General features: G+C 44.0%; 1 protein-coding gene across 2 annotated transcripts in view; it reads right to left on the bottom strand.

Moving 5' to 3' along the window:
* The window catches only part of FAT3 (FAT atypical cadherin 3), a 741111-nt gene that overhangs the window by 217450 nt on the left and 496120 nt on the right, over positions 1-27541 (bottom strand). For both annotated transcript variants that reach the window (XM_078658413.1, XM_078658412.1), the window contains exon 9: positions 22976-27049. In XM_078658413.1, coding sequence (XP_078514539.1) covers positions 22976-27049 — 4074 coding nt within the window. The remainder of the gene's footprint in view (positions 1-22975; positions 27050-27541) is intronic.

Here is a 27541-nt window from a genome sequence, read left to right on the forward strand (position 1 = left end):
TCATTCTATTAAGCTGCCTTGGCATTCCAGGGTGGTTTAAGAATCACACGAAGTGCCCCTTTTTACATTTCACGACAGAAAGAAAGAGCTTATTTATAGAGTTGGCTTACGCCCCCCGTCTCACTGTATCTGAAAGCTATCTGATATGATGCTGTCTGCATGTCAGCTGGTGCTAAATTCAACAAGTGAGTGCCAGCAAATAAAAATGTCTGGGTGAAGGCTTTATTTAAAATTGGCTCTGACACAAGGCCAGCCCCGGGCTGCTTTGCACAAGGCCTGGGTGGCAGGAAATGTTTGCACATCCTTTAACGGCTTCTCAGCTTTCCCAGGCTGGCCTGCACCGAGCTGTGTTTCTGTGCCAGGGTTTCACACCAGGCATCACACATTTGTCCAGGGCATGGCGGGGAGTCACAGAGAAGGCTTATGCCACCCAGGAAAGTATTTTACAGCTTTGTGGGGAGCATCAACACTCCTGAGCAAAGAGATGCCAGCAAGACCCATTCAACCTACTCTAGAAATGTAGGGCCTCATTCACAAAAAAAATGACGCAGCATGGAGCTGCAAGCCATTTGCGTCATTTTTAAAGCACAGGGATGCGTCATATTAACAATACGACGCATCCATGTGTGTTCCCCTGTGTTGGTGCACAATTGGCTACCATGCGCCAACGCAGGCACCCTTGCTTCATGTGGCAAGGATGCCTGTGTTGCAGGGATGATTCTTCCTGCACAAAAACAATAATTAATGGTGTTTTACTCTTTCTAGGCATGCTGCAGAATGCAGTGCACATAGAAAGAAGAAACAAGCATTTGCAATGAAATAGGTCTCACATTTGAGAGAGTTTGAGTTATCGGCATTGTAAATGACAATGCCTTTTATTTATGAGTCGGTTTTGAGAACAGATAAATATTAGGCATTGTCATTTAACAATGTCAATAGCTTAAACTCTCGCAAACGCGAGACCTATTGCATTGTAAATGCTTCTTTGCAAGAGCACCCATGCAGTGCTTTCACTTTAAAGGCAGCCACGCCCCTTCCTTTAGACGAGCTGCGGCTACACAAAGGTGCACGGCCGCCGTCAAGTTGAAAAACAAATGTTTTTTTAAGTCATTAAACAAGTTAATAGGAAGAAAAAAAACATGCAGCCATATTCGACACCGCAAACAACAAACACGGCATTATATTGGCTGAGGCGTGCTGAGAGGGCGTGTCCTGCCTGCAACAGAAGGCAGCAGAAAACCATTTAAGCAAATAGTGCTCAGATTTTGTAATTAAAGCTTACAGAGTAACAACACAAGTAAGAGGGCCAGTCCTTATGGGAGCTTACAATATCAGACAAAGCTGTACTTAGGAGGGACTACTAAGCTTTTTGAACAATCAAAAGCCATCGTTTACAAAGGACAGTGACAGGAGCCAATTAAAAAGATGGGCAGAAAAAGGGCTGAGCTTCAAGTCCATATCCGAATACAGCATACCACGCAAGGCAGCGCATGCGCTGGCCAGGCTCGACCTTAAAACAAGGAGAAATAAAAGTATTTCTCCTTGAGCCACTCCTTGGCATCTCCTGGGGAGGTGCAGGATTCTGATGCATTCCCAGCTTTACAAATTGATGTAAATCTGGGAATGTGTAAGGTTCCATGGGAGTTGCATGGGAACACCCACAGCAACACCCATGGAACGCCCTTTTCATGCAGAGTAATGCCTGAAAGGGGCCCATATTTACAATGCCTTGAAAATTCATGCAGGGTGACTTTACATGGCCTTGTAAATATGGGTTAGCCCATTGCGTTGCTCATGTGTCAAAACAAGTGACGCACCAGCGGTGCAATGGGCTTAATAATGAGGCCTCAAATGCTAGCAATGTATGTCAGCCCAGCGCCTTGGCATGTCATCACAGGGTAAAGGATGGATGTAAATGAAGTACAGGTTGTAGTGACACATAATCTAGCAGTCATTTGAACATCTTTTGAAAATGTAGCCCTCTTCGTGTCTTGAGCAGCTATTTGGTAAACTCCTATTAAATGTACAACACAACCAAGGAATGGCATGAAGCTCCTGCTTAGGCTTTTCTTTTACAGACCACTGACAACTAGTTGCTTATGCCAATTGGTTTAATTGATAGGAATTAAAACTACAACTAGCAGCATGTATTAGATTATTAAATTAATCCCAGATCTGAGTATTGCGTCTTTTGTGATATGGGGTCATCTGATCAACTCAACTCACATACACTTTGTGATAGAATCATTGGCGACAAGTCACATTACAGCCAGGAGGGGTTCAGGGAAGAAGTTTTAATATTTGAGCTGCTCAGGGGAAAGGAGCATGCACAAGTTTCATGCACTCAGCATGAATTAAAGCTGCACAATTAAGATTTAAGTTAAATTTCAACTCACTAGCCCATGCAGCTGTATTTTGTTCAAGACCCACAATTGGAGTTAAACCCTTTACCTGATGATCACTTGTAATAAACTAATTAATTTTACCAGTTGACTCCACATCATCAGGGACTCTAGGTTCCAGGCCTTAACTTTCTCTTTACAAATCATTGTTCTAAAGTGTTTTAGTCCAATTGGTTCAGATGAAAGAAGACTATAAAGGGTAGAAAACTCCCAGAATTCAGTAAGCTGTTAAAGAAAAACTCTGGGACAGGAACATTTGTCCCAGATTACATCGCATCATCTGATAACCTCATAGTTAGGATAATTAGGTCAATTAAACATACTATGCAACATTGGCAATTTGTCATTCACCACAGAAAGGATTTACATGTATGCTGGTTGAAACCCAAAGGGACCAAGAACCAACAACATAACCGTAAGTCACTTCCTGAGCCCTCTAGTGGATATGGCTGTGATCCACTACTAGAAAATGCAAATGAAGTGTGTATTCCAAAGCCAATCAAATTTCCAAACAGAATATAGTCCCAATTACAGCAACGACTCATCCATCTCAAGATGAGCTAAACTACACCACGTTCTTCTGTAAAAGTAAAATTTGACGCAGCAGTCCCAACTCTACACGGAGTCTCCCCTCACACAGACAATGTCCTGGTCAGCAGTGGCCTGTGCTAATGACGGTCGCTTACTACCACCACTTAGGAATAACCATCATCCTACTGATCCATGAGGTTTCAACCTGACACAGAAAGGAGGATATTCAACCCACAAGATCCAATACCTGCTCAGAAAGTACTGCTAGAAGTATTTCCAAGCTGGAAAGCACACATAAAGAGACAGCTCTACGAAAGACAACGAGCCAGAATCAGCTAAGTCACACAAATTGCAACAGTATCCTTATCACATAAACAGAGCCACACTTAGCATGCAAAGTAATCAAAAGAAAAAGGCAAAAACAAAAAAAATAAACCATGGTGAATTGGAACAAGAATACAAAACCTCCCCCAATGCTTAAATAGTGGAGAAAGAAATACACACTAGAGCCAATGTTCTCAGGATTAAGAAGCACAATTGAACATTGGTGAGTACATGCCAACATGAGCTGGGGATGCCAGTCGAAAGCTCTGACACTCCCATGATGGCACCTTCCTTTTTTGAACAACACCATCAACAGGCTTGAACTGTAAGCATTGCCGAGGGATCACTGGAAAGAGTGGACCCTGGGCTATATAAAAAGGCTGTAACATTACATCAGATCCCAGCAGATGTCTGAATGTGAATGCCTGTAACAGACACAGATGCTAAGCGGCATTAGGAAGGAACCACAGACACAAGCAGGTGGTTGAGGACTAGGGCAACAACTGTGTCTGAAGTCAGATGGCTCATCTCTTCTGTATCTAGGAGGACAATGTTGTCTATCCACAGAATGCTCCACTTATGTGCTTAATGTGGTGATGTCTCCAGTTGTATTAATGAGCTAACACTTAGCAGACTGCATATATTAAGGTAAAAGAAATAGGATTCAAAGAAGAATTAAACATGCCCTCTTTCACATTCAAATTTGCAAGTGCTATTTGTGATAATTAATCTCCTACATATTTTTTTTTCTCTTTGAAAGGAACTTTTATTATTCTACTGAAGTAAAAATGGAATAAAAGAAAATGCCCTATTTGGGAGAGTAATGTTTGTGGAAGTGATATATAGTTTGGATATACACATGTTTTTGTGCAGAGTAATTGGGGAAGGAAGATAGTTTTTTCTAACACTCATATTGTATAAATGCTGTGCTGTGGATCTTTATTCAGTGGTGATTAATTAACTTTTCCACTAACATACTTCAGTAGAATCTGTGTCCTTAGGGTGTTCTAATTAATTAGTGTTTTTTGCTGTGAATAATGTCAATGTTTCAAACAGAAGCTTCCTTACTACTCGAATTATTGGATTTTTTTAAAGATGTTTTAGCATTTCTTTTAGGCTTTTTCTTGAATGCCATACCACTCTATACATAAAAATATATATAAATGTGCATATCAAAATAATTCCCTTTAAGGCTTGAGGTGCCACATAAATTATGCAAAAAAGGAAGCAGGGAATGCTGAGTAGTTATCACATTTTAGGTGGAGAGCATCTCCTTGTATGGAATAAACCCACACTCTAAAACTGCACTACTCAAATGTCCATTTTTTTGGCAGAGTTTTTAAGCATAAGATTAGCACAGTACCATCTACACTGAGCTACAAAATGACAAAAGCCTTTTACCACTCCAGGAACTGTATTATAGCTTTCGATTGTTAAAATACCATCGCATCTGGAATGAATTAAGCATCCCAATACATGTGTTTCGTTCTTAGTAGAGATCATCAGAGAGGTATAGCATTGTCCAGACACAAGGGACCACCCAGAAGGGTGCCATATAAATTATGTAAAAATGGAATCAGAGGAACCCATTGTAATTTCTACGTTTTAGGTGGAGAGCAGGTTCTTTCAATGGAGCACTCCACAGCACCCTTAACACTCTAAAACTGTTCCCGTTAAATGGCTGCTTCTCTAATGGAGTTTTCAAGAATAGGATTAGCACAATGCCATCCATGCCACATTAAAAAAGTGACCAAACCTTTTATTTACAACAAAGACTTTAAGTATAGGATTAGCAAGTGCCATCCACACCAGTCTGAAGAAAGTCAAAAGTTGTTTATTACGCTAGACACAGTATTACAGCTTTGGATTGGTAAAATACCATCCAAGCCAACCTGGAATTAAAAATGCAGCCATTTAAACGTGCTTTTCTCTTATTAGAGTTAATTGGAGAGGAATTGCTTTGTCTAGACACAAAGAAGCACCCAGGAAATGTTAATACAATTTCTTTTCAGATTTAGAGTGTCACATAAATTATGCAAAGAAGAAGCAGGGAACCAATGATCTGTTGCATCTTTTAGATGAAGAGCAGCTCCATTGTACGGAAGACTCTAACACCAATGATACTTTAAAACTGCTCATGTCAAATGGGTGTTTATGTCATCTACATATATACAGACACTGCGTACCCTACAAGCAGTCACTTGTAGACTTTCTAAACTGGTTTGGATGGGGGGGTTGTTTTTTTCCTACTTATCCTGGGGGTTGGGAGTTCAGGGGCAAGTTTGTTGTTGGGTCCGGGGGGTAACACTGGGTTGCAGAACGTTGGATATCATGTGGGCTCAAACGAGAGACAGTTGTGGTGGGTGCTGCCTAGTCTGGGAGGGGTCCAGATTATAGTAATACTTGGCGATGGCTGACAAACGACATTATAAATACATGACCTAGAATATCAGGGGCATGCACACTATGTCTAAACGCCATGAAGTCCTCTCATATATCAAAAGCGAGGAGACCAGATAGCCTTTTTACAAGAAACACACCTAACACAAGAGGTGGAGGGGGCAGCTCTTCTACAAGACTTACTTGGCCTATGCGCAAGGGGTGTTAGTGTGGGTCCAGGCGGGAGTCCTGTTCCAATTGCTCCATTTAGTAATCGATCCTGTGGGCCGTTATGTGGCCATCAAGGGAAGGCTGGAGGGCCGAGACATATCTATGATTAGTATATACGCCCCTAATGTAGATCAGCCCGCATTCTTTGTGATGCTAAGCCATAAATTAGCACAATATCTTGCAGGTACTGTGATAGTGGGGGGCAACTTTAACAGTGTAGACGATGTACTTCTGGACCGATCCTACCCCCCATTGCAAACTCCCAGATGGCGCGTGCTTCCCATGCGTTCAACACTTAGAGACAGAGCTGTGGAATGTTGGATGCATGGCGAATACTGAACCCGCAAACCAAAGACTACTCCTTTTTTTTGGCGGTTCACGAGGTGCACGCGCCTAGATGCTTTGTTGTGCTCAGTAGACGTTCAACAACAGGTCACGTCAGCAGAGTATCTGGCCCGCAGTATTTCGGACCATAATCCGTTGATTCTGTCCTTGAAGTGGGCATACCCGCCAGCAGCAATCTCCACGTGACGACTTAGACCAGACACACTGGATCGGGTCTTTCGGGAGGAGATCAGGGGTGAGATAGCGGAACATTTCCGACTCAACACTGGGACAACAGCATCCCTAACCACAGAATGGGATGCTTTTAATGTAGTCTTGCGGGGGCCACTGCTTTATGCGTGCCACAGGAGTCAGAAAGGTAATTATGAGGGAAGTAGAGGAGGCAGAGTTGGCTCTTTGGGAAGTGGAACGCGGGAGACCGGGACATCTAGAGCTCCAAAGAGCGCTCCTGGACACCAAAGAGGAGGCAGCAATACAAACAGAGAGGCTCAGGAGCTTGGACTATAAAAAATACCTGGAGCACACCCATGCTGAAAGGGATAAGTCTGGATCGCTCCTGGAGTGGTTGATGAATCCGGTGAGTCGTGGCTCCCCCCCTAGTAGAATTGGAGGACAAATGGGGGATCAGACACTTTGCTCAGCCTAAGATTAATAATGAGGTTTTTGCATGTGACTACACCTCACTTTATACCAAAACGTATACATGCGAGCTGGTGGACATGGGGTACTACCTGGCTGATCTACCACTGACACGCCTGACCCCTGAAATTGCAGAGCTACTAGGGGTGGATATCAGACAGCGGGAGATTCGGGTGGCCATCAAGGGACGCATAATAAAACGCCGGGTACAGATGTCCTGCCCGCCAAATTTTTTGCAAAGTATGAAGAAGAGGTGACCCCTCACCTGGCCACAATGTACCAGAGGGTTCGGGAACTGGGGCAGCTACCTGACAGCACCAGGGAGGCCCTTATTATCCCCATACCTAAACCAGGGAAAGAACCCCATGACTATATGGCCTACAGACCGTTGTCCATGTTGAATATGGACTATAAAATCTTGATTAAGATCCTCGCGACCCGCTTACTGCCACATATGCCTCATCTTGTTCACCCTGACCAGGCAGGATTTATCCCAGGGTGTCACACTGCTACAAACATCAGACATCTTCTAGCAGTAATGGACTCTGATGGGTACAATAAGCAGGAGGCAGCAGTGCTCGCAGTGGACATAGAGAAGGCATTTGACAGCCTGGAGTGGCAATATCTGTATGTAGTCCTGGCCGTGATGGGCCTGGGGGAGGGATTCCTGAAATGGGTGCAGCACCTGTACACAGCCCCTTCAGCCCGGGTGTGCACTGGAAGAGTCATCTCACCTAAGCTGGGGGTAGAGTGAGGAACAAGGCAGGGATTCCCCCTTTCCCCCTCTTGTTTGCTCTGGCCATGGAGCCGTTGGCATGTAGAGCCAGAAGCGGCCAGGACTATAGAGGTCTAGAGACATCAGCGGGCTGACATTTGATAGCATTATATGCAGACGATCTTCTGATCTATTTGCGCGATACTGTGGGCGAACACACTATGCTGGCCCGATTTGGCTCTGAATTTGGACTCCAGTTTAACTGGCAAAAATCTAGTTTGTTTATGCTAACCTTGGACCCCTCCACCGCTTACTTTGGAGCGCCTACGGTGGGAACCTAGGTGCCTAAAATACCTGGGTGTACAAATTTATCATGATGCAGCGGACCTCTTGGAGGGTAATGTAGACAAAGCAGTGAAGGCGGCGAAAGCGGCAATGGATTTCTGGAGCACACACCCGCTTTCCGTTGCTGGAAGGGTGGCGGCCCTAAAGATAATAACGTTGCAGCGCCTCCTCTACTATTTCGGGACACTGCCAGTGTGGATCCCACGGGCGATGTTTAAGGACCTGGACTCCATGGTTACTTCCTTTCTTTGGGGTACAGGAAGACGGAGAGTTGCACTGTCATCACTGCGACACCCTACAGCAGAGGGGGGACTAGAGGTGCCTGACCTTGAGAGCTATTACTTAGATGTACAGCTATATTGGCTGATCCAATGGCTAGCAGCAGACTCCAATTCTGACAGGGAGTACTGCCCTGACGCGCCTGATACTGCCAACTTAGCAAAAATCCTTTTGCAAGTCCACCGTACGGCGCCATTGGACACTAATGCTATCAAGGTGATAACGCGCTGTTGGTCCTGATACCTGAGGAAGGTGAGAGCTGTGGCTGCCTATTTTCCTGACATGCCCCTGACAATGTTGCTGTATCTACCCCAGGGAGACCACTGGACAGGGCTAGAGGACTGGGTAGAAGTGGGACTGAGAGACATGGGTGACCTGTACAGAGACTCCGCACTCTTACCCTTCAAGGACCTGCAGGTTACATTTGACCTCCCTGGGGGTTACTTCCTGATGCACAGGGCCTTAACTCGCAAGATTAGGGAACATTGGAGGGGCGGGGGCACGAAGCCATGAGCATTGGCGGGTGCAGATATGTGGCGCTCTCAGCGGGTAGAATTAAAACGGTGTCCTGCCTATACAAGGCCATACAGACAGGTGCGTGGAGACCTTTAGACCACCTAAAGCTCGAATGGAAAGAGGACCTCGGTAAGCAAATACCAGAGAAGGACTGGGAAAAAATTCTAGAGTGCGTACCAAAAGCTTCCAGGAACGCACGTTTTAAATTAATTAACTATTATGTCTTGCCTATTTAATGCCGGCCCGCATTAGGAAGTACTTTGGTGCGGAAGCAGCAGCCTGCCCGAGATGTGGGGAGAGGGAGGCACACATACTCCACATGTTTTGGGACTGCCCCCTACTGCAGACTTTCTGGGGAGACATAAAACAGGTTATAGGTGACTTGATTGATAAGGAGCTAACACAATCACCAGAGCACTTCCTCTTGGGATGGTTCCCACATACAGCCAAGAATAAGGTGACGGGAAAATTTCAGGACCTTGCTTACGTTGTAGCCAAGAGAGAGATAGCTAGAAACTGGAAGGCCCCAAGAGGCCCACTGACCACCACCTGGAGAAGAGAATTAGAAAAGTGGGTGGGTGCAGAAGCAGGCTACTGTTTAGGGAAGCCAGTCGGGGGATTGGCAAGATGGACAGGGCAAAAGCCTGGGAAACCTTAGTGGATGACCTGATAGCCTCTGGACAGGATGACACGGAAGAGGGAGGCTCCCCTAGGGCAGCTGACGCGGCCCAAGGCAATGGCTTAGGAAAACCCCAAATTTAACACACACAATCCCGGCTACCACTGTGCACGGCCTCTGAGCCCCACATCTTTACGCAGCCACTGACAGGCTGCCACAAAATATTACGTGTTCCAATGCAACCCGGGGGGGAGGGGGAGGCGGGAACTGCTCTATTTTTTCTTGAGTTCGAGGATTTGCAATTGTTCACAGGCCAATTATCCTATATGTTAAGAACTAATTTGTTATAAAGTACTGCTTGTGATAATAAGAATTAAATGCCAATAAAATAAGGTTAAAAAAATATACATATATACAGCCATTTGGGGCAAGCCGTACATGGACACTGAAAACACTGAAGGGCCTTGACTCGGACTCAGTAAGGCTGAGTCAAACAAACTATAGAACAAAACAAATGCCAATACTGAGATTCGATTACCACTAAACCTTTTCAATAGACTTTATGAATGAAACATAACAGTCAGCATTTTCAAATTGCACTAATAAATGGTTTATTCCACGTTTTTTTGCAGTCATTATTTTTGTAAAAAGCATACATTTTTGTGCATGGGAATTCATACAAAACACTTATAACAAAATATATACAATAACTACATTTCATTCAAATTTCCCACTGAATGAAATGTATTTATTGTATATATTTTGTTATACGTTTTTTTGTATGAATTTCCGTGCACAAAAATGTATGTTTTTTGCAAAAATAATGAATGCAAAAAAAGTGGAATAAACCATTTATTGGTGCAATTTGAAAATGCTGACTGTTATGTTTCATTCATAAAGTCTATTGAAAAGGTTTAGTGGTAATCGAATCTCAGTATTGGCATTTGTTTTGTTCTTTAGCACATGGACAGTGGGCAGGAGTCAACCATAGTAAGACATAGTATAAAAGGAAAAATATTCTGTGACAGGAAAGACCAACACTAGGGCAAAAGGTTAGGGAGCCAACACAAAGAATCAGAGAATATTCTGGAACTGGAACTGAGGATACACTGCAACGGTGGCAGGTAAAACACTGACACTGGGGCAAGCAAATACACAGACCCTAAACAGTTAGTATGTGGGTAAGGGACTATACTGTGAGAATACCTTGATAAAGGCTCTATCAATAGACTAGCACTGGGACAGGAAAAACATCTGCATGGGAAAGGGATCTCACCAACACAGAGGGCCGCATTCACAAAGGTAAACTTAGATGTTTGGTCTAAATTTAGACCAAACGTCTACGTTTATGACTTTGGTAACTCACAGAGGCCATTTAGGAGTACTATCTTTATGTCGGCACTCAGGGGAAAGATCCGGCCCGAGTGCGGACATAAGGATATTACTCATAAATACCCTTTGTGAATACGTAAAGTTGTAAACCTAGACGTTTGGTCTAAGTTTAGACCAAGCATCTAAGTTTACCTTTGTGAATCGGGCCTTGAGGCTCTGACATCGGGTCATTCAGACCAAGACAGGGATTGCTTTGAAAAAAATGGAAAACAGCCACCCTCTAACCGGAAAATGTAAAACTGAAGACCAAAGCGATACCACTAGCTATTAGTCCCATCCGCCTGATTTGGGCCATTCCAACCAATACTACTTTATTTTCTAAAGTGCTTCATACGTTTTTGAGCACTTTACATACCTGATGTTACTGTTGCTCAATTTGTGATAATCAATTAATTAACCTCAAAAGGCTGGATGTTTGAATCCACCTCTTAGGAATTCAAATGTGTGACCTTCAGAACACCACATTTGTCAGTGTCAAGGGATGTATGACATTACAACGCATGCTTTTACATCGCATGCTTTTACAACACGGTTTTTACAACGCATAGTGCTTTTAGGCGCTTTATAGTGAATTGTTTAATTTACTATTCCAACTCCAGTCCCCGTGGATAGTAGGGAAGGTGTTGGATAGTACATTAAACACATTCCCTATCCTAGAGCGCCCCCTAGCGCAATGCGTTGTAATGGTTTGCGTTGTAAAAGTTGCGTCGTAAAGGCACTGCGTGGTAAAAGTTGCGTTGTAAAGGTTGTTTACCGTGTCAAGTGCTCAACCTCTCAGCTATCTACACAATCCACCAATTGACCAACTTGTCTCTCGAACCAGTATACTTAACTTAAGCCTTATTTGTAAACTGAATTTAAAGCACTTTATTTTGGGGAAACTCAGCCACGTTTTATCTAGCATGGTACCTGATCATAGCACGGTATTAAATTATTATTCCATTTTATAAAGTTGAAATGAATCATTACTGCCTTGTTCTGAACTTCGTAGCAGCACTTATAACAGTGTAGCCTTAATGGCATGTCCTGGCACACAGAACTCTGGACCTATTGTTACTCTTCCAGTTTTCACTTAACAGAGATGTAAAATTACTGTATTCCCATCCTTGGGGCTGTATTGGAAAAGAATGTATTTTATACGCCAAACAGAATTCACCATTGTGGATAGGTCATTCCAACCCTACTTGAGACATTTTATTTGTCAATTTTCATTTTACGATACATAAATCACCCAAAAGCCTGTTCAGATCCTGTTTCTTTGTCAGGCTCCCACCATTTTGTACAAATGTAAATAAGTGCACTCATTGTGCTGTGATAAAGCCGATGTCTCCCTTATTCATCACATTAGATAGTCTTGTTCTGTTCCCATTTGCATTTTCTTTCTTGAGTCGGGTCATCTTCACTTTTCTACAGGGTAATTTCCTAGAATATTCTTACATGCCCTCACTGTGCAAATGTAAGTAATGCAGGAGTGATATTTTTTGCAATGCACAGAGCGTGATTGCTAAATCATGGCTTACTGATTGGTCTTGTAGATATGTTTTTTTCATAGAGCCTATTTATCTTATTTCTGAGCATCTCAGCACTTCCAGTGCTGGCTCCAGCAGATGGACATTAATTTGACGACAAAAGGTGAAAACTGATTTGTCATTTTTGGTGCCTATGTGATGGCGAGCATCCACAGCACGCCCCATACATAACTGATGGACCACTGCACATATATCACTTGAGATCACCAGTGCGTTGTAAGCACTGTATTCGACCAATATCTACATAAAAAAAATTGTTGTTCTCCCTTCCAGCTTTGACCCCATGTTGCTTTTGTGCCCCCCAAACATGTTGCTTCTCCTTCTGGCACCCCAAAAACACATGTTTTTAGGTCTCGCCTGTCGATGCGCATGCGCATCGAGCAAGCGAGACTATAGGGGCTCATCGACTCTTTATCTAACTTGCAAGGAATCGTGGCGATTCCTTGCAGTGCCCGTGACTTTTAAGCTCAATGCGCATGTGCATTGAGCTTAAAAGCGCGTGCACAGCCGCCCGCATTCCTCCGACACCTTTGAAGTGAAGCTTAGCTTCACTTCAAAGGCCCGGCTTCTTCACACCCACATGCCGCTCTGCCCCGCTCCGCCCCCTCCCCTGAGTCATCCTGCCTGCCCTCGACGTTCCCCCCGCCCCCTCCCGCCACGCAATGCCGAGAGCTTGTTTTTCTTCTCTTTTTGTATATTCTAATAAATGCCTCCTTTGATTCATTATTAATAGGAATATCTTCAAAAAGCGTCACAACGTAAGGCAGTGAGGCTTCTAATCGGAGAATAGTTATTTTCTATCGTTTTCGTGGTGCGAGCCTGACCCTGGCGCATTACAGCTCTTTAAGGCAGAGCCACGTTACGGTCTCTTTCGGTACAGGTAGGCTGCTGCCATCATTACAGTGGCTCGATTGATTACTGCATCTCGGTGGTAGTGAGAACCTCGTAACAAGTGCTTTAGTGATATGTCCCCAGAATCGCAGGATATTGAGCCGAAGCTGGGATTTGAAGTTAGTTAGTACGCCATGTTCCAAATGTGTTCTAGGCAGTGTCTCAACCTCATCTGCGGAAAAAAATATGCATCGGTATAGACTGGGGGATTATTTTCTAGAGTGGTTACTCCTCGCCCCATAGTGTCGTAATTATAGGACACTGTGTTTCCATTCCTGGCAATTACTATAACAAATTATTGTTCACAGGTTTCGTATCCTATTGGTTTAGCAGAGGCACGCACTCGTGTCTACAACCCCAAGAACACATTTGTTGCTAAATTAAATCTCATTAGTGGTAAGGCGTGGTGTCTTGACGACAGGAAGTGGGATGAGTCAACACTAAGTTGGGAAGCAAAATATTTGTAGGCCACACGTTCGATCACGGAGCGGCAAACGTCATAGATTCATCCTTCCTAGTTTGATTATATGGATGCCTGCCAACACACCTTACTTTTTGAGGCAAAAAGGATGTTAGTTCAACTATTCACTACTCAAAATGTCTTCCCTTTCTTCTGTTGCAAGGTAATGAGGATAGTAAAGCCTGATTGTTTTCCTCCAAATGACTCTTATAGTCTTATCAAACGTTGGAAGGCATGAACATTTAAACTTGATTGTTTTAAACGACTTGCTGCCACATTCTCTGTGCCTTAAATGTTAGGTGTTACTGTTATAGAACAAATTGGTAATTATGTTTTCGTTTCACTTTGACTGTATTTAAATGGCACTACTTGCTTATTTGGCAATATTGTATTGACCCCCCCTCACAGCAGATTCGTCTGTTGTCTGGAGCACCCTAAACAAAAGGCACAAAGAGAAGTGAAGTTTCTGTACTTTATTGCTATTAACCCACCTGAAACTGTAGTCGAGGAATACAGGAGGCTGCATGTCACCTAAGGGGTCCTAATCGCCCTGCACAACAAGGATCCCATGTCTTACCACTACCATCTACGAAAGGCCAGTACTTCAGGCAGTCTTATAAATTCTTTATGCTTTTTCACATATACTGAACAAGCAGACTTTATTGATCATGTTGATTTTGCAAATTTTGAATCCTAAATCTTTCATTTATATTTACCAGTCTTTTAGTGGAGAGAGTTATAAACATTAACAGTGTGAAACGTTCGTGTGGATTAATCATGTTTGTCCTCACCAAAAGACTGGTAACTGAAAGATTTATAAATGAGCATTTTGAATAAAGTCACAAAGTTGAGTACATATTAAAAAGAATAAGGGATTTTATGGTTAGTGAAGGTGTTCAGTACAATGACAAATGTATGTGGCTCCCTATTCTCACTACCCTCAACAGGAAGCACCTCCACATACAAAATCGACAAACCCTTGATTACTAAGTCTTCATTGAATTTCTGAAGGGAGCCCTGTCACTCTCTTCCTCCACTATGCCTGGCTTGCCACCTTTGAGCTACATCAAAGTAGGCAATGCACTTCCACTGTCTTTGGAACCTGTCATCACCCTCCCCCTTATGAAATGTCAAATTAGAGACATTCAAAATGCACCCCACTTTCTTTTGTAATTGATACAGAGCCAAACATGAGGATGACTATCAGAAGTAACCCTCTCAGCATTTGCAGAGTTTCGTATTTAATGTTTACATTATTAGCCCATATATTTTCTCACATTACTTTCAACTTGAGGTTATTGCCTACTGTAAGCACAGCTTAACGCTCTCAATAGTTCCCAATATCTGTCCAGCCATTACTTAACACTTTCAATCCCTGAACTGATCAGCGGTGTTTACTGAAGTGGTGGTCTTTAGTGGAACAGTGCAATAGGTCTCGGAGCATTTGAGTTAGAGCTTTTACATTTGTTTATGGCTTTTTTTCTTTGTAATTCTTTAGCATTGCCTACAGGAAACAAAAATGCTAAAGATTTACAAAAAAAACCCATAAACAATTCTAAAAGCACTAACTCTAATGCTGCGAGACCTATTGCATTTCCAATGCTTGTTTCTTTTTGTATGTCTATCCGAGTTGGAATGGCAAACAGAAAGAAAAAAAGTGTCTGCATCATTTTGTAGGTGCATGCGTGTGTGCATGGTGTGCCGACAAAATATATATATATTTTAAATATACACATGCCCTGGGGATGCTGTACAGCATAGCTAAACACCTTTACAAAGGCATTAGGTTCCAAAGTGAAGACCTACTGACTTTGCCAATGCTTCTTTTTAGTTTACCGTTCCCTCCCTTTCTCCATCTCTTGTGAGTTTTTAGGAAACTGAGGCAGGTCACACGTCCACAGAGGTGGGATATGACCTGAAGCCAGGATTGGTTCAGCAACCTGGCTTGATGGTGCAGCCCACCTTCTTTTTAGCCTGCGTCTGTCTTCTTCTCTTTAGGTCTGGCGTTAGCCAAGAAATTATATGTATAATGTACTTACATAAAGGGGATTTCAGCCACCTCGCTTTATCCATTGTCTACTGTTGTTTTATTGACACTTAGGGGCCCATTAGGATGGCGGGCGGATTGCCCCCGCCAGGCTGGCGGTAGCGACCGCCAACCTGGCGGGGGCAATGCGCCCGCCATCCGCACCTAAATTCCCCCGCCATATTAGGATGGCGGGGGGACCGCGGCGGACGGAAAAGACCGTCCGACGCTTTTCCGCCCCGGTCGCCTTGCGACCGGGGCGGAAAACATTTAATATGGTGGCGGTATCTATTAGACACCGCCAGCCATATTATGATGGGCTCAAACAGATGCCTTTCTGTGGTGGCAATGCCGCCACGGAAAGGCATGCGGTCTTCACTTCGGGGCCCCCCTGCGGGCCCCCATGGTGAAAGGGGGGTGCACATGGGGGGTACCTGTGGTACCCCTCTGCATTTGCATACACAATGCGGCAGGCACCGCACGGTGCCTGCCGCTTTGTGTATGCAAATGCATACATGCATTTTTAGCATTGTGGCGGGCGGTGCTGAGAGCACCACCCGCCACAATGTTAAAAATACATGATGCGCCGGCCACTGTGGCGGGCGCATCCTAATATGCAGTTCGGGACCGCCGCTCAGCTCGCGGGTGGTCCCATTTTCCGCACGGGTGGCGGACGGTCAAAGTCCGCCCGCCATCCTAATGGGGGCCTTTGTTATCGCCCATACAGCATACATCATGGGGCGATGGGTTGGTCTACTTCAGCCACTGGTTAACTTCATTTTGAGTGACTGCATTTTGCTCATTCATAATGAGCACACTTGCACACAAGGTAGTTTCCTTCAGCTATAGTGTTTTTATTTTTGCTTTGTAATTACTTTAGTGTTGCCTTTGTGTTTATAGCCTGAGGTGGAAGCAGGACATTTCTAACAGATGTGAGCACAATCCACATTTCCCAGATATGAGCACAGTCCACATTTCCTGTCTCCAGCGAACGCTGTTGTAAATTCCTTTTGAAGTGTCCTTTGCTTATCTGACTGCTGGTATTTCCCAGCATAACAGATTGCATCCTGTTGAAACTGATCTGTATTAATTAATTTTATTTTGACTATGCATGCAGTACCCAAACCAAAAGCTCCAATATTGCATATGACGATTCTTCTCAACACATTTATATTTGACTTAATTTCACCAAAGGATCTTTAATAAAGTTTGTACAGGTAGAAAAGCAGCCTTTTTCGAGTTCAAATTGCGGCACTTGTAACACTCTTTACATTTATTTCCTTCTTTCTTTGTTTCTATCTCTCTTTCCCTCTTCGGTCATTCTATCCTTCTTTCTTGATTTCTTTCTCTCTTGCCTCCTTTGCATTTTTTTCTCTTCTCCCTCCCTCCCTCCCTCCCTCCCTCCCTCCCTCCCTCCCTCCCTTCCTTCCTTCCTTCCTTCCTTCCTTCCTTCCTTCCTTCCTTCCTTCCTTCCTTCCTTCCTTCCTTCCTTCCTTCCTTCCTTCCTTCCTTCCTTCCTTCCTTCCTTCCTTCCTTCCTTCCTTCCTTCCTTCCTTCCTTCCTTCCTTCCTTCCTCGTTAAAGAGCTAAGGCACACAGCGCATCATTTTTAGTTTACTGTGTTTTCATGTTAGCATATTAAAGCCAGATGTGTGGGCTGTGCTAAACGAGATCAGCAGAACCCCAAAGAAAAACAAAATAACAATTAACGATTCAAAGAGGATACCTGATCACTGAAGGCTGCTGATGGTAGAAACGCTGCTATTCGGGGAAACCAGCTGTTTCCACCAAATTACCTTTGAGCAGGTGGAGCTGTCCATCATTCGGAGTTGGTATAACAAATCCCCTGGTTTCTACCCAACATGCCACATTTGGATGAAGCATACCGATGTAAACGCTTTGTTTTTGCTGAAGTGGTGAGCAGGGGCGGCGCCTCCGGTTGAGCGGAGGGGTGTCGCCCCACAAGCCCCAGAACTGAAAATTAAAACTGTATTAAAGTTTATTTATTACAGTTTAATTTTTCAGCAACCCATCCTGAACTAAGTGTCAGGATGGGGTGGGCGCCAGTGCTGTCGAGAGGCAGCAGCAGGGACCTGTGCGCTTTCTAATGCGAAAGTCTCTTTGGCTGGCCGGCTTGGGTCGACCAGCCAGACATGCGTATTTTACAGGTTCTCTAACCTCGCAGTCTTTGGCAGCTGGGTTAGGGAAAGCGCAGGCCTCCAGTGATCTTAACTGTGCTGAGCGAGGCCGCTCTATCCAATCGTGGTGCTGCTTTCATGCTGTGAAAGCAGCACCAGGATTTGGGAGCGCAGTTTCCTGCATCAGGGGCTTCCTGGAAAACACCTCAGGGAGGAGGATATCACGCTACGTAGGAAAGTGAATTTATGCATTTTTCTTTTTTGTGTCCCCCACCCCTCCGCCTCACCATCCGCGGTACAAGCCAGCCGCTACTGGTACTGCACCTTTCCATTATTGGCATGGGAGAAACAGCACAGCCCAAATCGAGCCCAGCCTGAATAGCACCTTGCCCTGGATATACCCAGTGGAAATATTCTTACGCAGTGGGCTGGGCCAAAAACACAAGACTAGAGTGAAGCAAGCACAACCTTGGCATCTGCCACACTATGCTGCAGCAAAAGAATTACAGATACTTCCATTTGCAATTTCCAGGCGCTGTCATGTTGCATCACATTGTATCCAAACCTTCAAATGCTTGTCTGAGCACATGTGCATGTCTTAGTGTGTCTTCTTGTGTGTCTTTGTCTTTATATGTGTTTATTGTGTGCCTCAGAGTACCTATGTGTGCACATATTTACACCTATGGTGTTCTGTATGTTTGAGCATGTGTGAACAAATCAGTTTGCATATGTGTGTGCATCTGTGCGTGTCTGTGTGCTTGTGTCACGTGTATGTATATATGAACTTTCATTTGTGTTTGATTGTGTATGCCTGTGTATGCATGGTGTGCTGTATAGTGTGTGTAAATATTATTATAGATGTTTATGTGTTAGACCTATCCTCAAGTAACATGATTAGATCATATGTTCATCAGTGTTAACTTACCCTTCTGGTACGGCATCACACTTTTATACGATCATCAGCAAGACTGAGTGGAAAGTAAAGTCTATGTGCCTGATTCACAAAGGGTCTCTGCTCTCGTGGTGGAGGCCCCGCAGTCATGGGGGAGACCCGCACTCGGGGCGGAACCTCCGCAATGAGAAATCTCACTGCGGAGATTCTGCCCTGATTTTTCACAATATGCTTGTGTGGGAGGCAGGGATGCTCACCCCAGGTGTTTACAGTCTATGCACGAGGCCTTCGGGCACCCTGCCGCATCAGAATGTGGTTATCTGTGCTTTGTGTAGTGGGTGTACTTCCTTTTGGCTGCTGAGAACTTCTAGCAGAACAGAGGAGTTAAGGAGCCATCAGGAGAAAGGGAGGCATGACTGCCAGGAGGGAAGGTGGGTGAGAGGAATGGACAGACATTAGGTTCTGCCATGTGGGTGCTTGTATAGATCCAAGCTGTTTCTAAGCGTTGAACCAACATGAAAATTAAGGAGAAGACAGAAGAAAGAGGAGAAGGGTAGGAGAACATAAAGGAGGCTCTGGAGATGGGAAAGTAAGACGAGGCAAGGCAGGAAGAGGGGATGGAGGGGCAGGAAATAAGAATGGGATGTAAGTGAGATGGTTGAACTGATATAGAGGTTATGGCTTGCTGGTGCTTGTAAAGCTCATGATCAATCTTGGTCTGCATTAAAGTTCTGCAAGAAGAGCAGGATAGTTAGGAAGCAGGTCAAAGGGAAGCAGGGACAAGAAGGTCGGTTGAAGGCTGAAGGAGATTTGCTTGGAATCATTTGGCTTCTTAGACTACAAAATGTCTGTAGGGAGTCTCCATACTGTGGTTAGATAAAATACTCTTTCTATAAGCACACCCTACAGTTGGTGTGAGTGGAAATGGGAAACAGAGGTAGGGAGAGACTGTATGTGCAGCAGTGCAGCTCAGGGAGGGTGTGCCCCATGTCCATGACATTTGCAAAAGAAACAATTGATGGACGGAATGTTGGACAAAGCAAATATTCACCCCCAGTCACAAGGATCTGGGTTAAATCGATCATTCTTTTGCTCATCACACCACCCCAGTTTGGGCCCAGCCATATGCAAATCAGCCTTGACCCTGTTCCTTATGGGAACAGTCCCGCCCGAACTGCACGCCAGATGGCATGGCATTTTGGCATCCTGGCTCCTCCACGCTTCCAGCCGACCAGTTGGCCGCTATGGATGGACAGGCGAGGACGTGGAGATGATGGTACGTCTCATGGTGCTAGCACAGGGACCAGTGCACATCTCACCTGAGCAGCATTCATCGCAGTGCAGCTTCTATTGTCACTATCGTCCGGGTAATAAAAGGCAGAGGGAAGTGACGTGTAGAGCCCGGATGAGTGCTGTGTCAAGGACCCACATTGCTGCTGTCCCTAACCTCTGAGTAAATAATAATAATAATAATAATAATAAATGAAATTTATAAAGCGCATGGTTACTCCAAAAGGGCCAAAAAGGGAGAAGCAGAATACTCACTAACCATAAAAAGAAAGAAGACTGAGGCATAAGCTCAGGAACAACTAGTCTGGAAAACACAGCACTCACTGCCGGATCCTAATTGTGTCTAAAAAGCCTTGGCTTGAGTTTCTTTCGATGATAATTTCTGAGCATTCCAGTCTCAGATAGGGGGGTAGAGTCTTCCACAGTTTTGGGTCGAAGAAGCTGAAATAGCAGCGACCCATGCAAATGCTTTCAGTGCTGGGGACCGCAGCAAGCGCTATTCCGGTAAACCTGAGACTTCTACCAGGCCAGTATGGCTTCACCAGTGGAAATAGATAGCGGGGTCCTTTACCATTTAGAATTTAGTGGCACAGACACAAAGCTTTGAAAGAAACTCTTTTTTTCACTGGAATCCAGTGCAGCCTGGCAAGCGCAGGGCCCGTAGGAGCGCGCCTCGGGCGATTCAACAATAGTGTTGGGAAGATGACAATGGCGTGACAAAGGGAAGTGAGGGGGGTGTTGACTCTTGATTAGTGGAGCCAGAGTTCACATCAGCCAGCAAGTTGGGCCTGCACAAGAGGGAGACCAGGGGCTGCTGATATTGTATACTAAATTAAGTGGACGAGCAGCCTGCAAGATGAAGGATTCATCTGCAGCGGGGGAATCAGCTGGCGAGGGTGGTGAGCAGGGCCGGACTGGCTACCGGGCGTTTTGGCATGCTGCCGAGCTGGGAGCTGATGTCACTGCGGTGGGGGCTAATTTTGTTGATGGAGACCTGCGTGTGCTTCGAAATAAACAAATCAAAACGAATTTCGTTCAGCACACGCAGATCCCCATCAACGAAATCAGCCCCCAGCTCAGCAGCATGCCAAAACACCCGGTAGTTAGTTCAGCCCTAGTGGTGGGAGGGGATAGATACTCTGTGCAGCTCTAACTGTCACTTAGGCTATTACTCTTACCCAGCGCCACGTCATTGTATATTTATAGCACGTGGCGTTATTCCTCATGTCATTGCAGAATCATTACTTTTTAGCACAGCATTTTAGATCAGGGGAACCCCTCCACAAGGCAATAGGAGTGCAATGCATGCACTCTTGTGGCTGAAGCGCACATCTTCTGCCCAATCAAATGCTATACTCAAGGTAATCATGTGGGCGGAGCCATACGCCCTCTCTCAGTAGTGCTTCCTAAATACCTTTTTCTGTTGATCACATAAGGTCAGGAGACAGCAGTGCTATCATGCCAAACCTATCAAATTAGCAAGTGCTACTAATTTGCTGCTTTGCCACATTATTTGTTGTATAGAACTTTTATGCTTAACTGCTGATCGAATGATAGACAACCAGAAGGACAGAGGGACGCATAGACAGACAGGCAGGTAGGTAGTTAGGTAGACAGACGGACAGACAACCAGAAGGACAGAGGGATGCACAGACAGACAGGCAGGTAGGTAGTTAGGGAGACAGACAGACAACCAGAAGGACAGAGGGACGTACAAACAGACAGGCAGGTAGGTAGTTAGGTAGACAGACAGACAACTAGAAGGACGAAGGGACGCATAGACAAGCGGGTAGGTAGTTAGGCAGGCAGACAGACAGACAGACAGACAGACAGACAGACAGACAGACAGACAGACAGATAGATAGATAGATAGATGGATAGATAGATAGATAGATAGATAGATTGATTCTGGTCTTGTAATTGATCGTTTTTGTCCCCGGGATCTGTAATCCACCAAAGGCAGTGAAAGTGAGAGTTAAAGTGGCATGGGAGACAATGTGTACAGGGCAGCACCAAGCAAAATCTCACCAGTGGTAAAACCGTTTTGGAATGTAAGCCCTACCACCTACCACTCACTGGGAAGGAGAGATACCCTGCTGTGCCTAGCGCCCCTTGAGAGAGCTGGGCCTTCTCTCTCGTGTTATTTTATTCACTTTTCCAATTTACTTTACGGCTGTAATGTGCTTTGTTGCATCCCGTAAATGTTTATGCTTTTGGTGGCAGCTGAACTAATTCTCTTCGGAATTAGCTTTCTTCGTTTGTTCAACCTGTTATGTGCCACAGTTTCGTAAACTTTAAAAAACGTGTACATAGAATACGTTTCTGCTATTCCTTCTAGCGCTGAGACACCCCTGGGAAACAGGGCGCTTAACAAAAAGCAAATCAAATTAAACCTAATCTGAAATCCAGACAAAAAATATTTGTATTGAGTTATGGGCAACGACTCACAGCTAGGGCAACTCAAGGTCAGTTGTGAATGATGTAGGGCACTCAGGCGCATTATTAGTGGTAAATATAATTATCATGAGCCCACACAGGATGAGGGAGTCTCTAAGACTGTACTTGCACTTTTCAAGCCTGTTTCTGCTGTGAAGCATCATGAGCCTGGGCCAGCACTCCCATGCGGCACAAACTTTAGCCTGAAGTCATCAAGGCACTATGTAATAAGAAAGGGGCTGAGAAACAGCCCTTCTCACAGAGGATCAAGAAGGCACCAGCTGCACAATGCTATTCTACCTGAAGTGCTGCATCTCCTTAAGCCATTCCTATGTTCATCAACGTTCTAGTATGTTTGGGGGCATTTTTTAAGCATACTATTTGCATGATTCAATCTTGGACAGATGCAAAAGGGAACACCAGGGAAAATATTTTATCCTTAGGGCTGGATCCTAAAGATCCCACTGGTTGGTCTTGTATGAATCAATATATAACACACAAACACAACAAAGAGAGTATTGTGCTTAATGTAAATGCAACCATTTACTACTATCAATACTATTACTACACCATATATTGAAAAAGAGCACTTCTTACCTGTGATGTGACAGCTCACTTGACGATTTATGTCGGATGTATCTTCATCCCATGTGCTAAGGACGGCCACAACTTCTCCTGGGGCATCGCTTTCTTTGACAGATCCTCGGTACACATCCCTTTCAAAGACCGGTGCATTGTCGTTTACATCTGTCACTGTCACGGAGACCACCGAGACTGCAGACAGGGACAATGTTTCTCCTAGGTCTGATGCTACTACTGAAAACGTATATGTGGGGTGTGTTTCATGATCCAAGTCCTTCAAAGTACTTATCCAGCCACTGTTTGTATCAATGGTAAAGGTTTCTGTGATTTTATCCAGGTCTGAATCAGAAGCCAGCTGATAGGTCACTTGTCCATTCGCTGCCCAGTCAGCATCAATAGCTTTCGCTTGTATCAGCTTTGTTCCTATTGGCATCCCTTCCATTATCATGGTGTCATAGTGACTGGTTTCAAAAACTGGTTTGTTGTCATTCACATCCACAACTTTGACCTCCACATCCACCGTCAACACCAAATCAACTTTGTCCAAAGCTATTGTAGCTGCAACTTTGAAGAAGAACACCGAGTTGGTCTCATGATCGAGTCTCTTGTCTAATTTTAAGATCCCAGTGTCTCTGTCTATAATGAAAATTCCTTCTTTGTTATTTTCACTCAGTTCACCATTGACTGTGCTAAACTCAGCACTCTGACTGGGCATAATATAAACAGAAGCCACAGAGGTACCTATCGAAGCATCTTCTGAGATAATGTAAGAATACTGGGGCTGAGAAAAAGCAGGAAGCAGAGTTTCTGGAGGCAACACGTGAATATAGACAGGAATCAAGGAATGCTTTACTGGAATGCCACCATCCACCGCTTTTACAAAGAAGGAGAGGACAGTGTTTTTCAACAGGCTGAAGCTACCCTTGGTAACCATCCAACCATTGTCAGGGTCAATTTCAAGAAGATCTGCAACTGGTACAGATGCCTCACTGTACAACGAATAGGTAATCTTGGAGTTTGCACCATCATCGGGATCGAAAGCTTGAACCTGTGTCACCAAATGACCTTTACGAACATCTGCCTTGACGCTTGCTCTGTATTCAAAACTCTTAAATTTAGGGGCATTGTCATTTTCATCAACTACGATCACTCTCACAGTACAGAAAGCTGGTCTTCCACCTCCATCAAGCGCCCTCAAATAAATACTGATGTCTCCTTCTAGGGGATTCTCCCTGTCTAACTTCTCTGTTGTTATAATTTGTCCGACACTATCGATGTAAAAACGGTCCTTAGCAAGATCATTTATTATTGTGTAGCTTACTGCACCATACATGCCGTCATCTGCATCTGTTGCCCTCATATGAATTACTTTAGCCCCAGGCGCTATATTTTCTCTCACCTCTGCCACATAAACACTTTGTGTAAAAACAGGACTATATAGGTTGGCCCCAAGCACCCTAATATGCACCTGAGCTGTGTTAGTGAATAAACCATCTGAGACTGACACATTCAAGCTATACATGTGCTCCATTCTCTGCTTCCGATGGTTAGAGAGTGTTATAACACCACTTCTGCTGTCCATGAGAAAGCTAACCCGCTCATTCCCCGACAAAATACTATACTCCAGCCGGTCAATTTCTGAGCTGTCTGCATCTGAGGCTTGGACACAGGTCACAAAATGGCCACGAGGAGCAAGCTCACTGACATATGATTCATAGATCAACTGGTTAAAAGTTGGAGAGTTGTCATTCAAATCTGTCACAATGATTGTGACTAGAACTTCACTACTCAAAGGGGGAAACCCATTATCAGTGGCGCTAACCTTCAAAGTGCTCTGTTGAATTAGCTCATGGTCCAGCATGCGAGCTGTCAATATCAGGCCGCTCGTGCTGTCAATGTGAAAGTAATCAGTGCTGTTAAGAGTGTCTTGGACTATTTGGTACCTTATCATTTTGTTGTTTCCAGAGTCTGCATCTGTAGCCACAACTTGAAGCACAGGAGTGCCTATCAGGGAGGCTTCTGATAATGTTGCATTGTAAGATGGTTCGCGAAAAATGGGGTGATTGTCATTTACATCAGTGATGCTTAAGTCCACAATGACTTCGGCTCGGGCACCAGTTAGCGCATCGCTTGCTCTTACAGTCAGTTTAAAACCAGGGTTAATTTCATAATCCAAAGGGCTGATGACTGTTATAACCCCAGAATCAAAATCAATGTTAAATTGATTGAAGGGATCTCCATCGACGATAGTATAAATAATCCCCTGGCCCTCGGGGCTGGTTGCATTAATGCTCAGAATTGGTGTATGCATTGCTATGTCTTCATTAATGTGAGTTGTGTAGAATGGCTTGTTGAACACAGGCATTGCTTTGTTTACTATAGTGATAGGAAGTTCTACTGATGCCGACAAGGAAGGATCTCCACCATCTTTGGCAATAATTATAACTCCATACTCAATATTAGACAAATCTGAGTCAAATGCTGTTTTCAGGGTAACATCACCAGTGTATTTGTCAATATTAAAATGGCCATAATCCTCTTCTATAAAGAATGCTAGCTCCCCATTTTCCTCCTTATCTTTGTCAATGGCATTGACATGATAAATAAGCGTACCAGGTTCGGCATCAACTTGTACTGCAGCATAATAAGGAAGACCAACAAACACTGGAGAGTTGTCATTAATATCTTCAATGTTAACTCTGACAACTACCCTAGCAACTCGCAGAGGATCCGCCTCACGGCTTGCTTCGACTATTAAGTCATACACCTCTTGTTCTTCTCTGTCAAAGGGGAGGCCAGTTGTCTCAATCACTCCAGAAGTGGCCTTGATTATGAATTTATTTCCTGGATTTAAAATGCTGTACCTTAATGGCTCATTGAGACGATTGCCGATGGCATTAACCACAGCTACCTTTGTGATATTGGAGCTATTCTCCAGAATTGAGGTTGAGTAAAAGTTTTGTATGAAATGAAGACCACTATCCATCACTTCCTTTACTCCAATTGTTACCATAGCTGTGCTGAAAAATTTCCCATCTGATACTTTGACCAAGAGCACATAATAGTCCTTGGTAAGACTATTATTCTTCACTGTAAGAATGCCACTCGTCGAGTCCATCAAGAAATGGTTCATGCTGCCTTCAACCAGGCTGTATGTCAACTCTGGTGGGACATCGGAGTCTGGATCTTTAGCTTTGACTTTCAGGACCTCTACGCCAACATAAGTTGGTAAAAGCAAAGTGGTTTCAAATACAGCTTCTGTAAAAATTGGCGGGTTATCATTAACATCGGTCACTTCAATTGTAACTTCAACTGGGCTTTCTGCTGAGAGCTGGGGATCGCCACTGTCTCGAACCTGTACTTGGAAATGGAAATGTGATATTGTTTCGTGGTCTAAATTTGCGATAGTTCGGATTGCACCTGTGCTTGAATCAACTGTAAAGTATTTCTTGGCTGTGGATTCTACAATCTGGTAGACAAGCAAAGCATTTTGATTACTGTCAGCATCAGTAGCTCGAATTACCAACGGAGTATTGCCAGAGTTACGAACTATGCTGTTAACCGGTGCAGCTTCACTTATACTTCCTGAATACTGAGAATGGAGAAAGGAAGGTGAATTGTCATTTTCATCAAGAACCTGAATGTTCAATGTGGTATTGGACGCCATGCCTGCCATGTTTATCGCTTGAACAATTAGATGGTATGAGTGAATGTGTTCATAATCTAATGTTTTGACATTGGTTACAACTCCAGAGTAAGGATTAATGGTAAAGGCTCCATCAATATTCCCATCCTTTATTTCATAGATCAATGTGGATTGGCTGATAGCAGAGATCAAAATGACAGAGGTTCCAACAACAGCATTTTCATGAATTTCTGCCTGGTATTCCTTCTGAGTAAATTTGGGGCGGGAATTATCTGACAGTGTCAAAGTAATGCGCACAATGGCAGTGGCAGACAATGGCGGAGAACCTTGATCAGTCACTTTAATAGACAAAACAAACTGGTCCATCGTTGAAAGGTCAGGTTCTTTGGCGAGAATAATGATGCCTAGAACGGGCTCCATCTTGAATGTGTTTCCAGTATTGCCTACAAAGTGAGAAAGACAACAAGCACATCTTAGAAGAAATAGTATGTTATTTTTGGAGAAAAGCATTAATACCATGTAAACAGACCAAAATCAAAATATTTGTTACATTTTAATCACATGCTTTCAGTCCCATGAACCAGTTGATAATCTGTATATAGCAAACTTTAAAATAGAATCTGGTATGTCTGTGTTGTGTTGTGGAATTCTGGTTTGCAACAAATTACTAAAAGATACTTGGAAATGGTAAGGGAAGTAATATGTGAAGATAGTTGCACCACAGGGCAAACAAGTGAGTTAGCCTAAAAACGCTGTTCCTGGTCTCACCCAATAGAACATATGGCTAAGGTGTGCCATAGAATGCTACAGATAAACTGGGCCTTCTGTCGGGGAAAAGCAAAAAAGCAATAATGTTCCAAGTCACGTCCAGTCCATTGTAGTACTGATGCACCTACTGATTAAGAGGCAGTGTGAATTTCACGATATAATGTTTA

Source organism: Lissotriton helveticus, chromosome 8, assembly GCF_964261635.1.
Source record: "Lissotriton helveticus chromosome 8, aLisHel1.1, whole genome shotgun sequence".
Classification (NCBI taxonomy): Eukaryota; Metazoa; Chordata; class Amphibia; order Caudata; family Salamandridae; genus Lissotriton; species Lissotriton helveticus.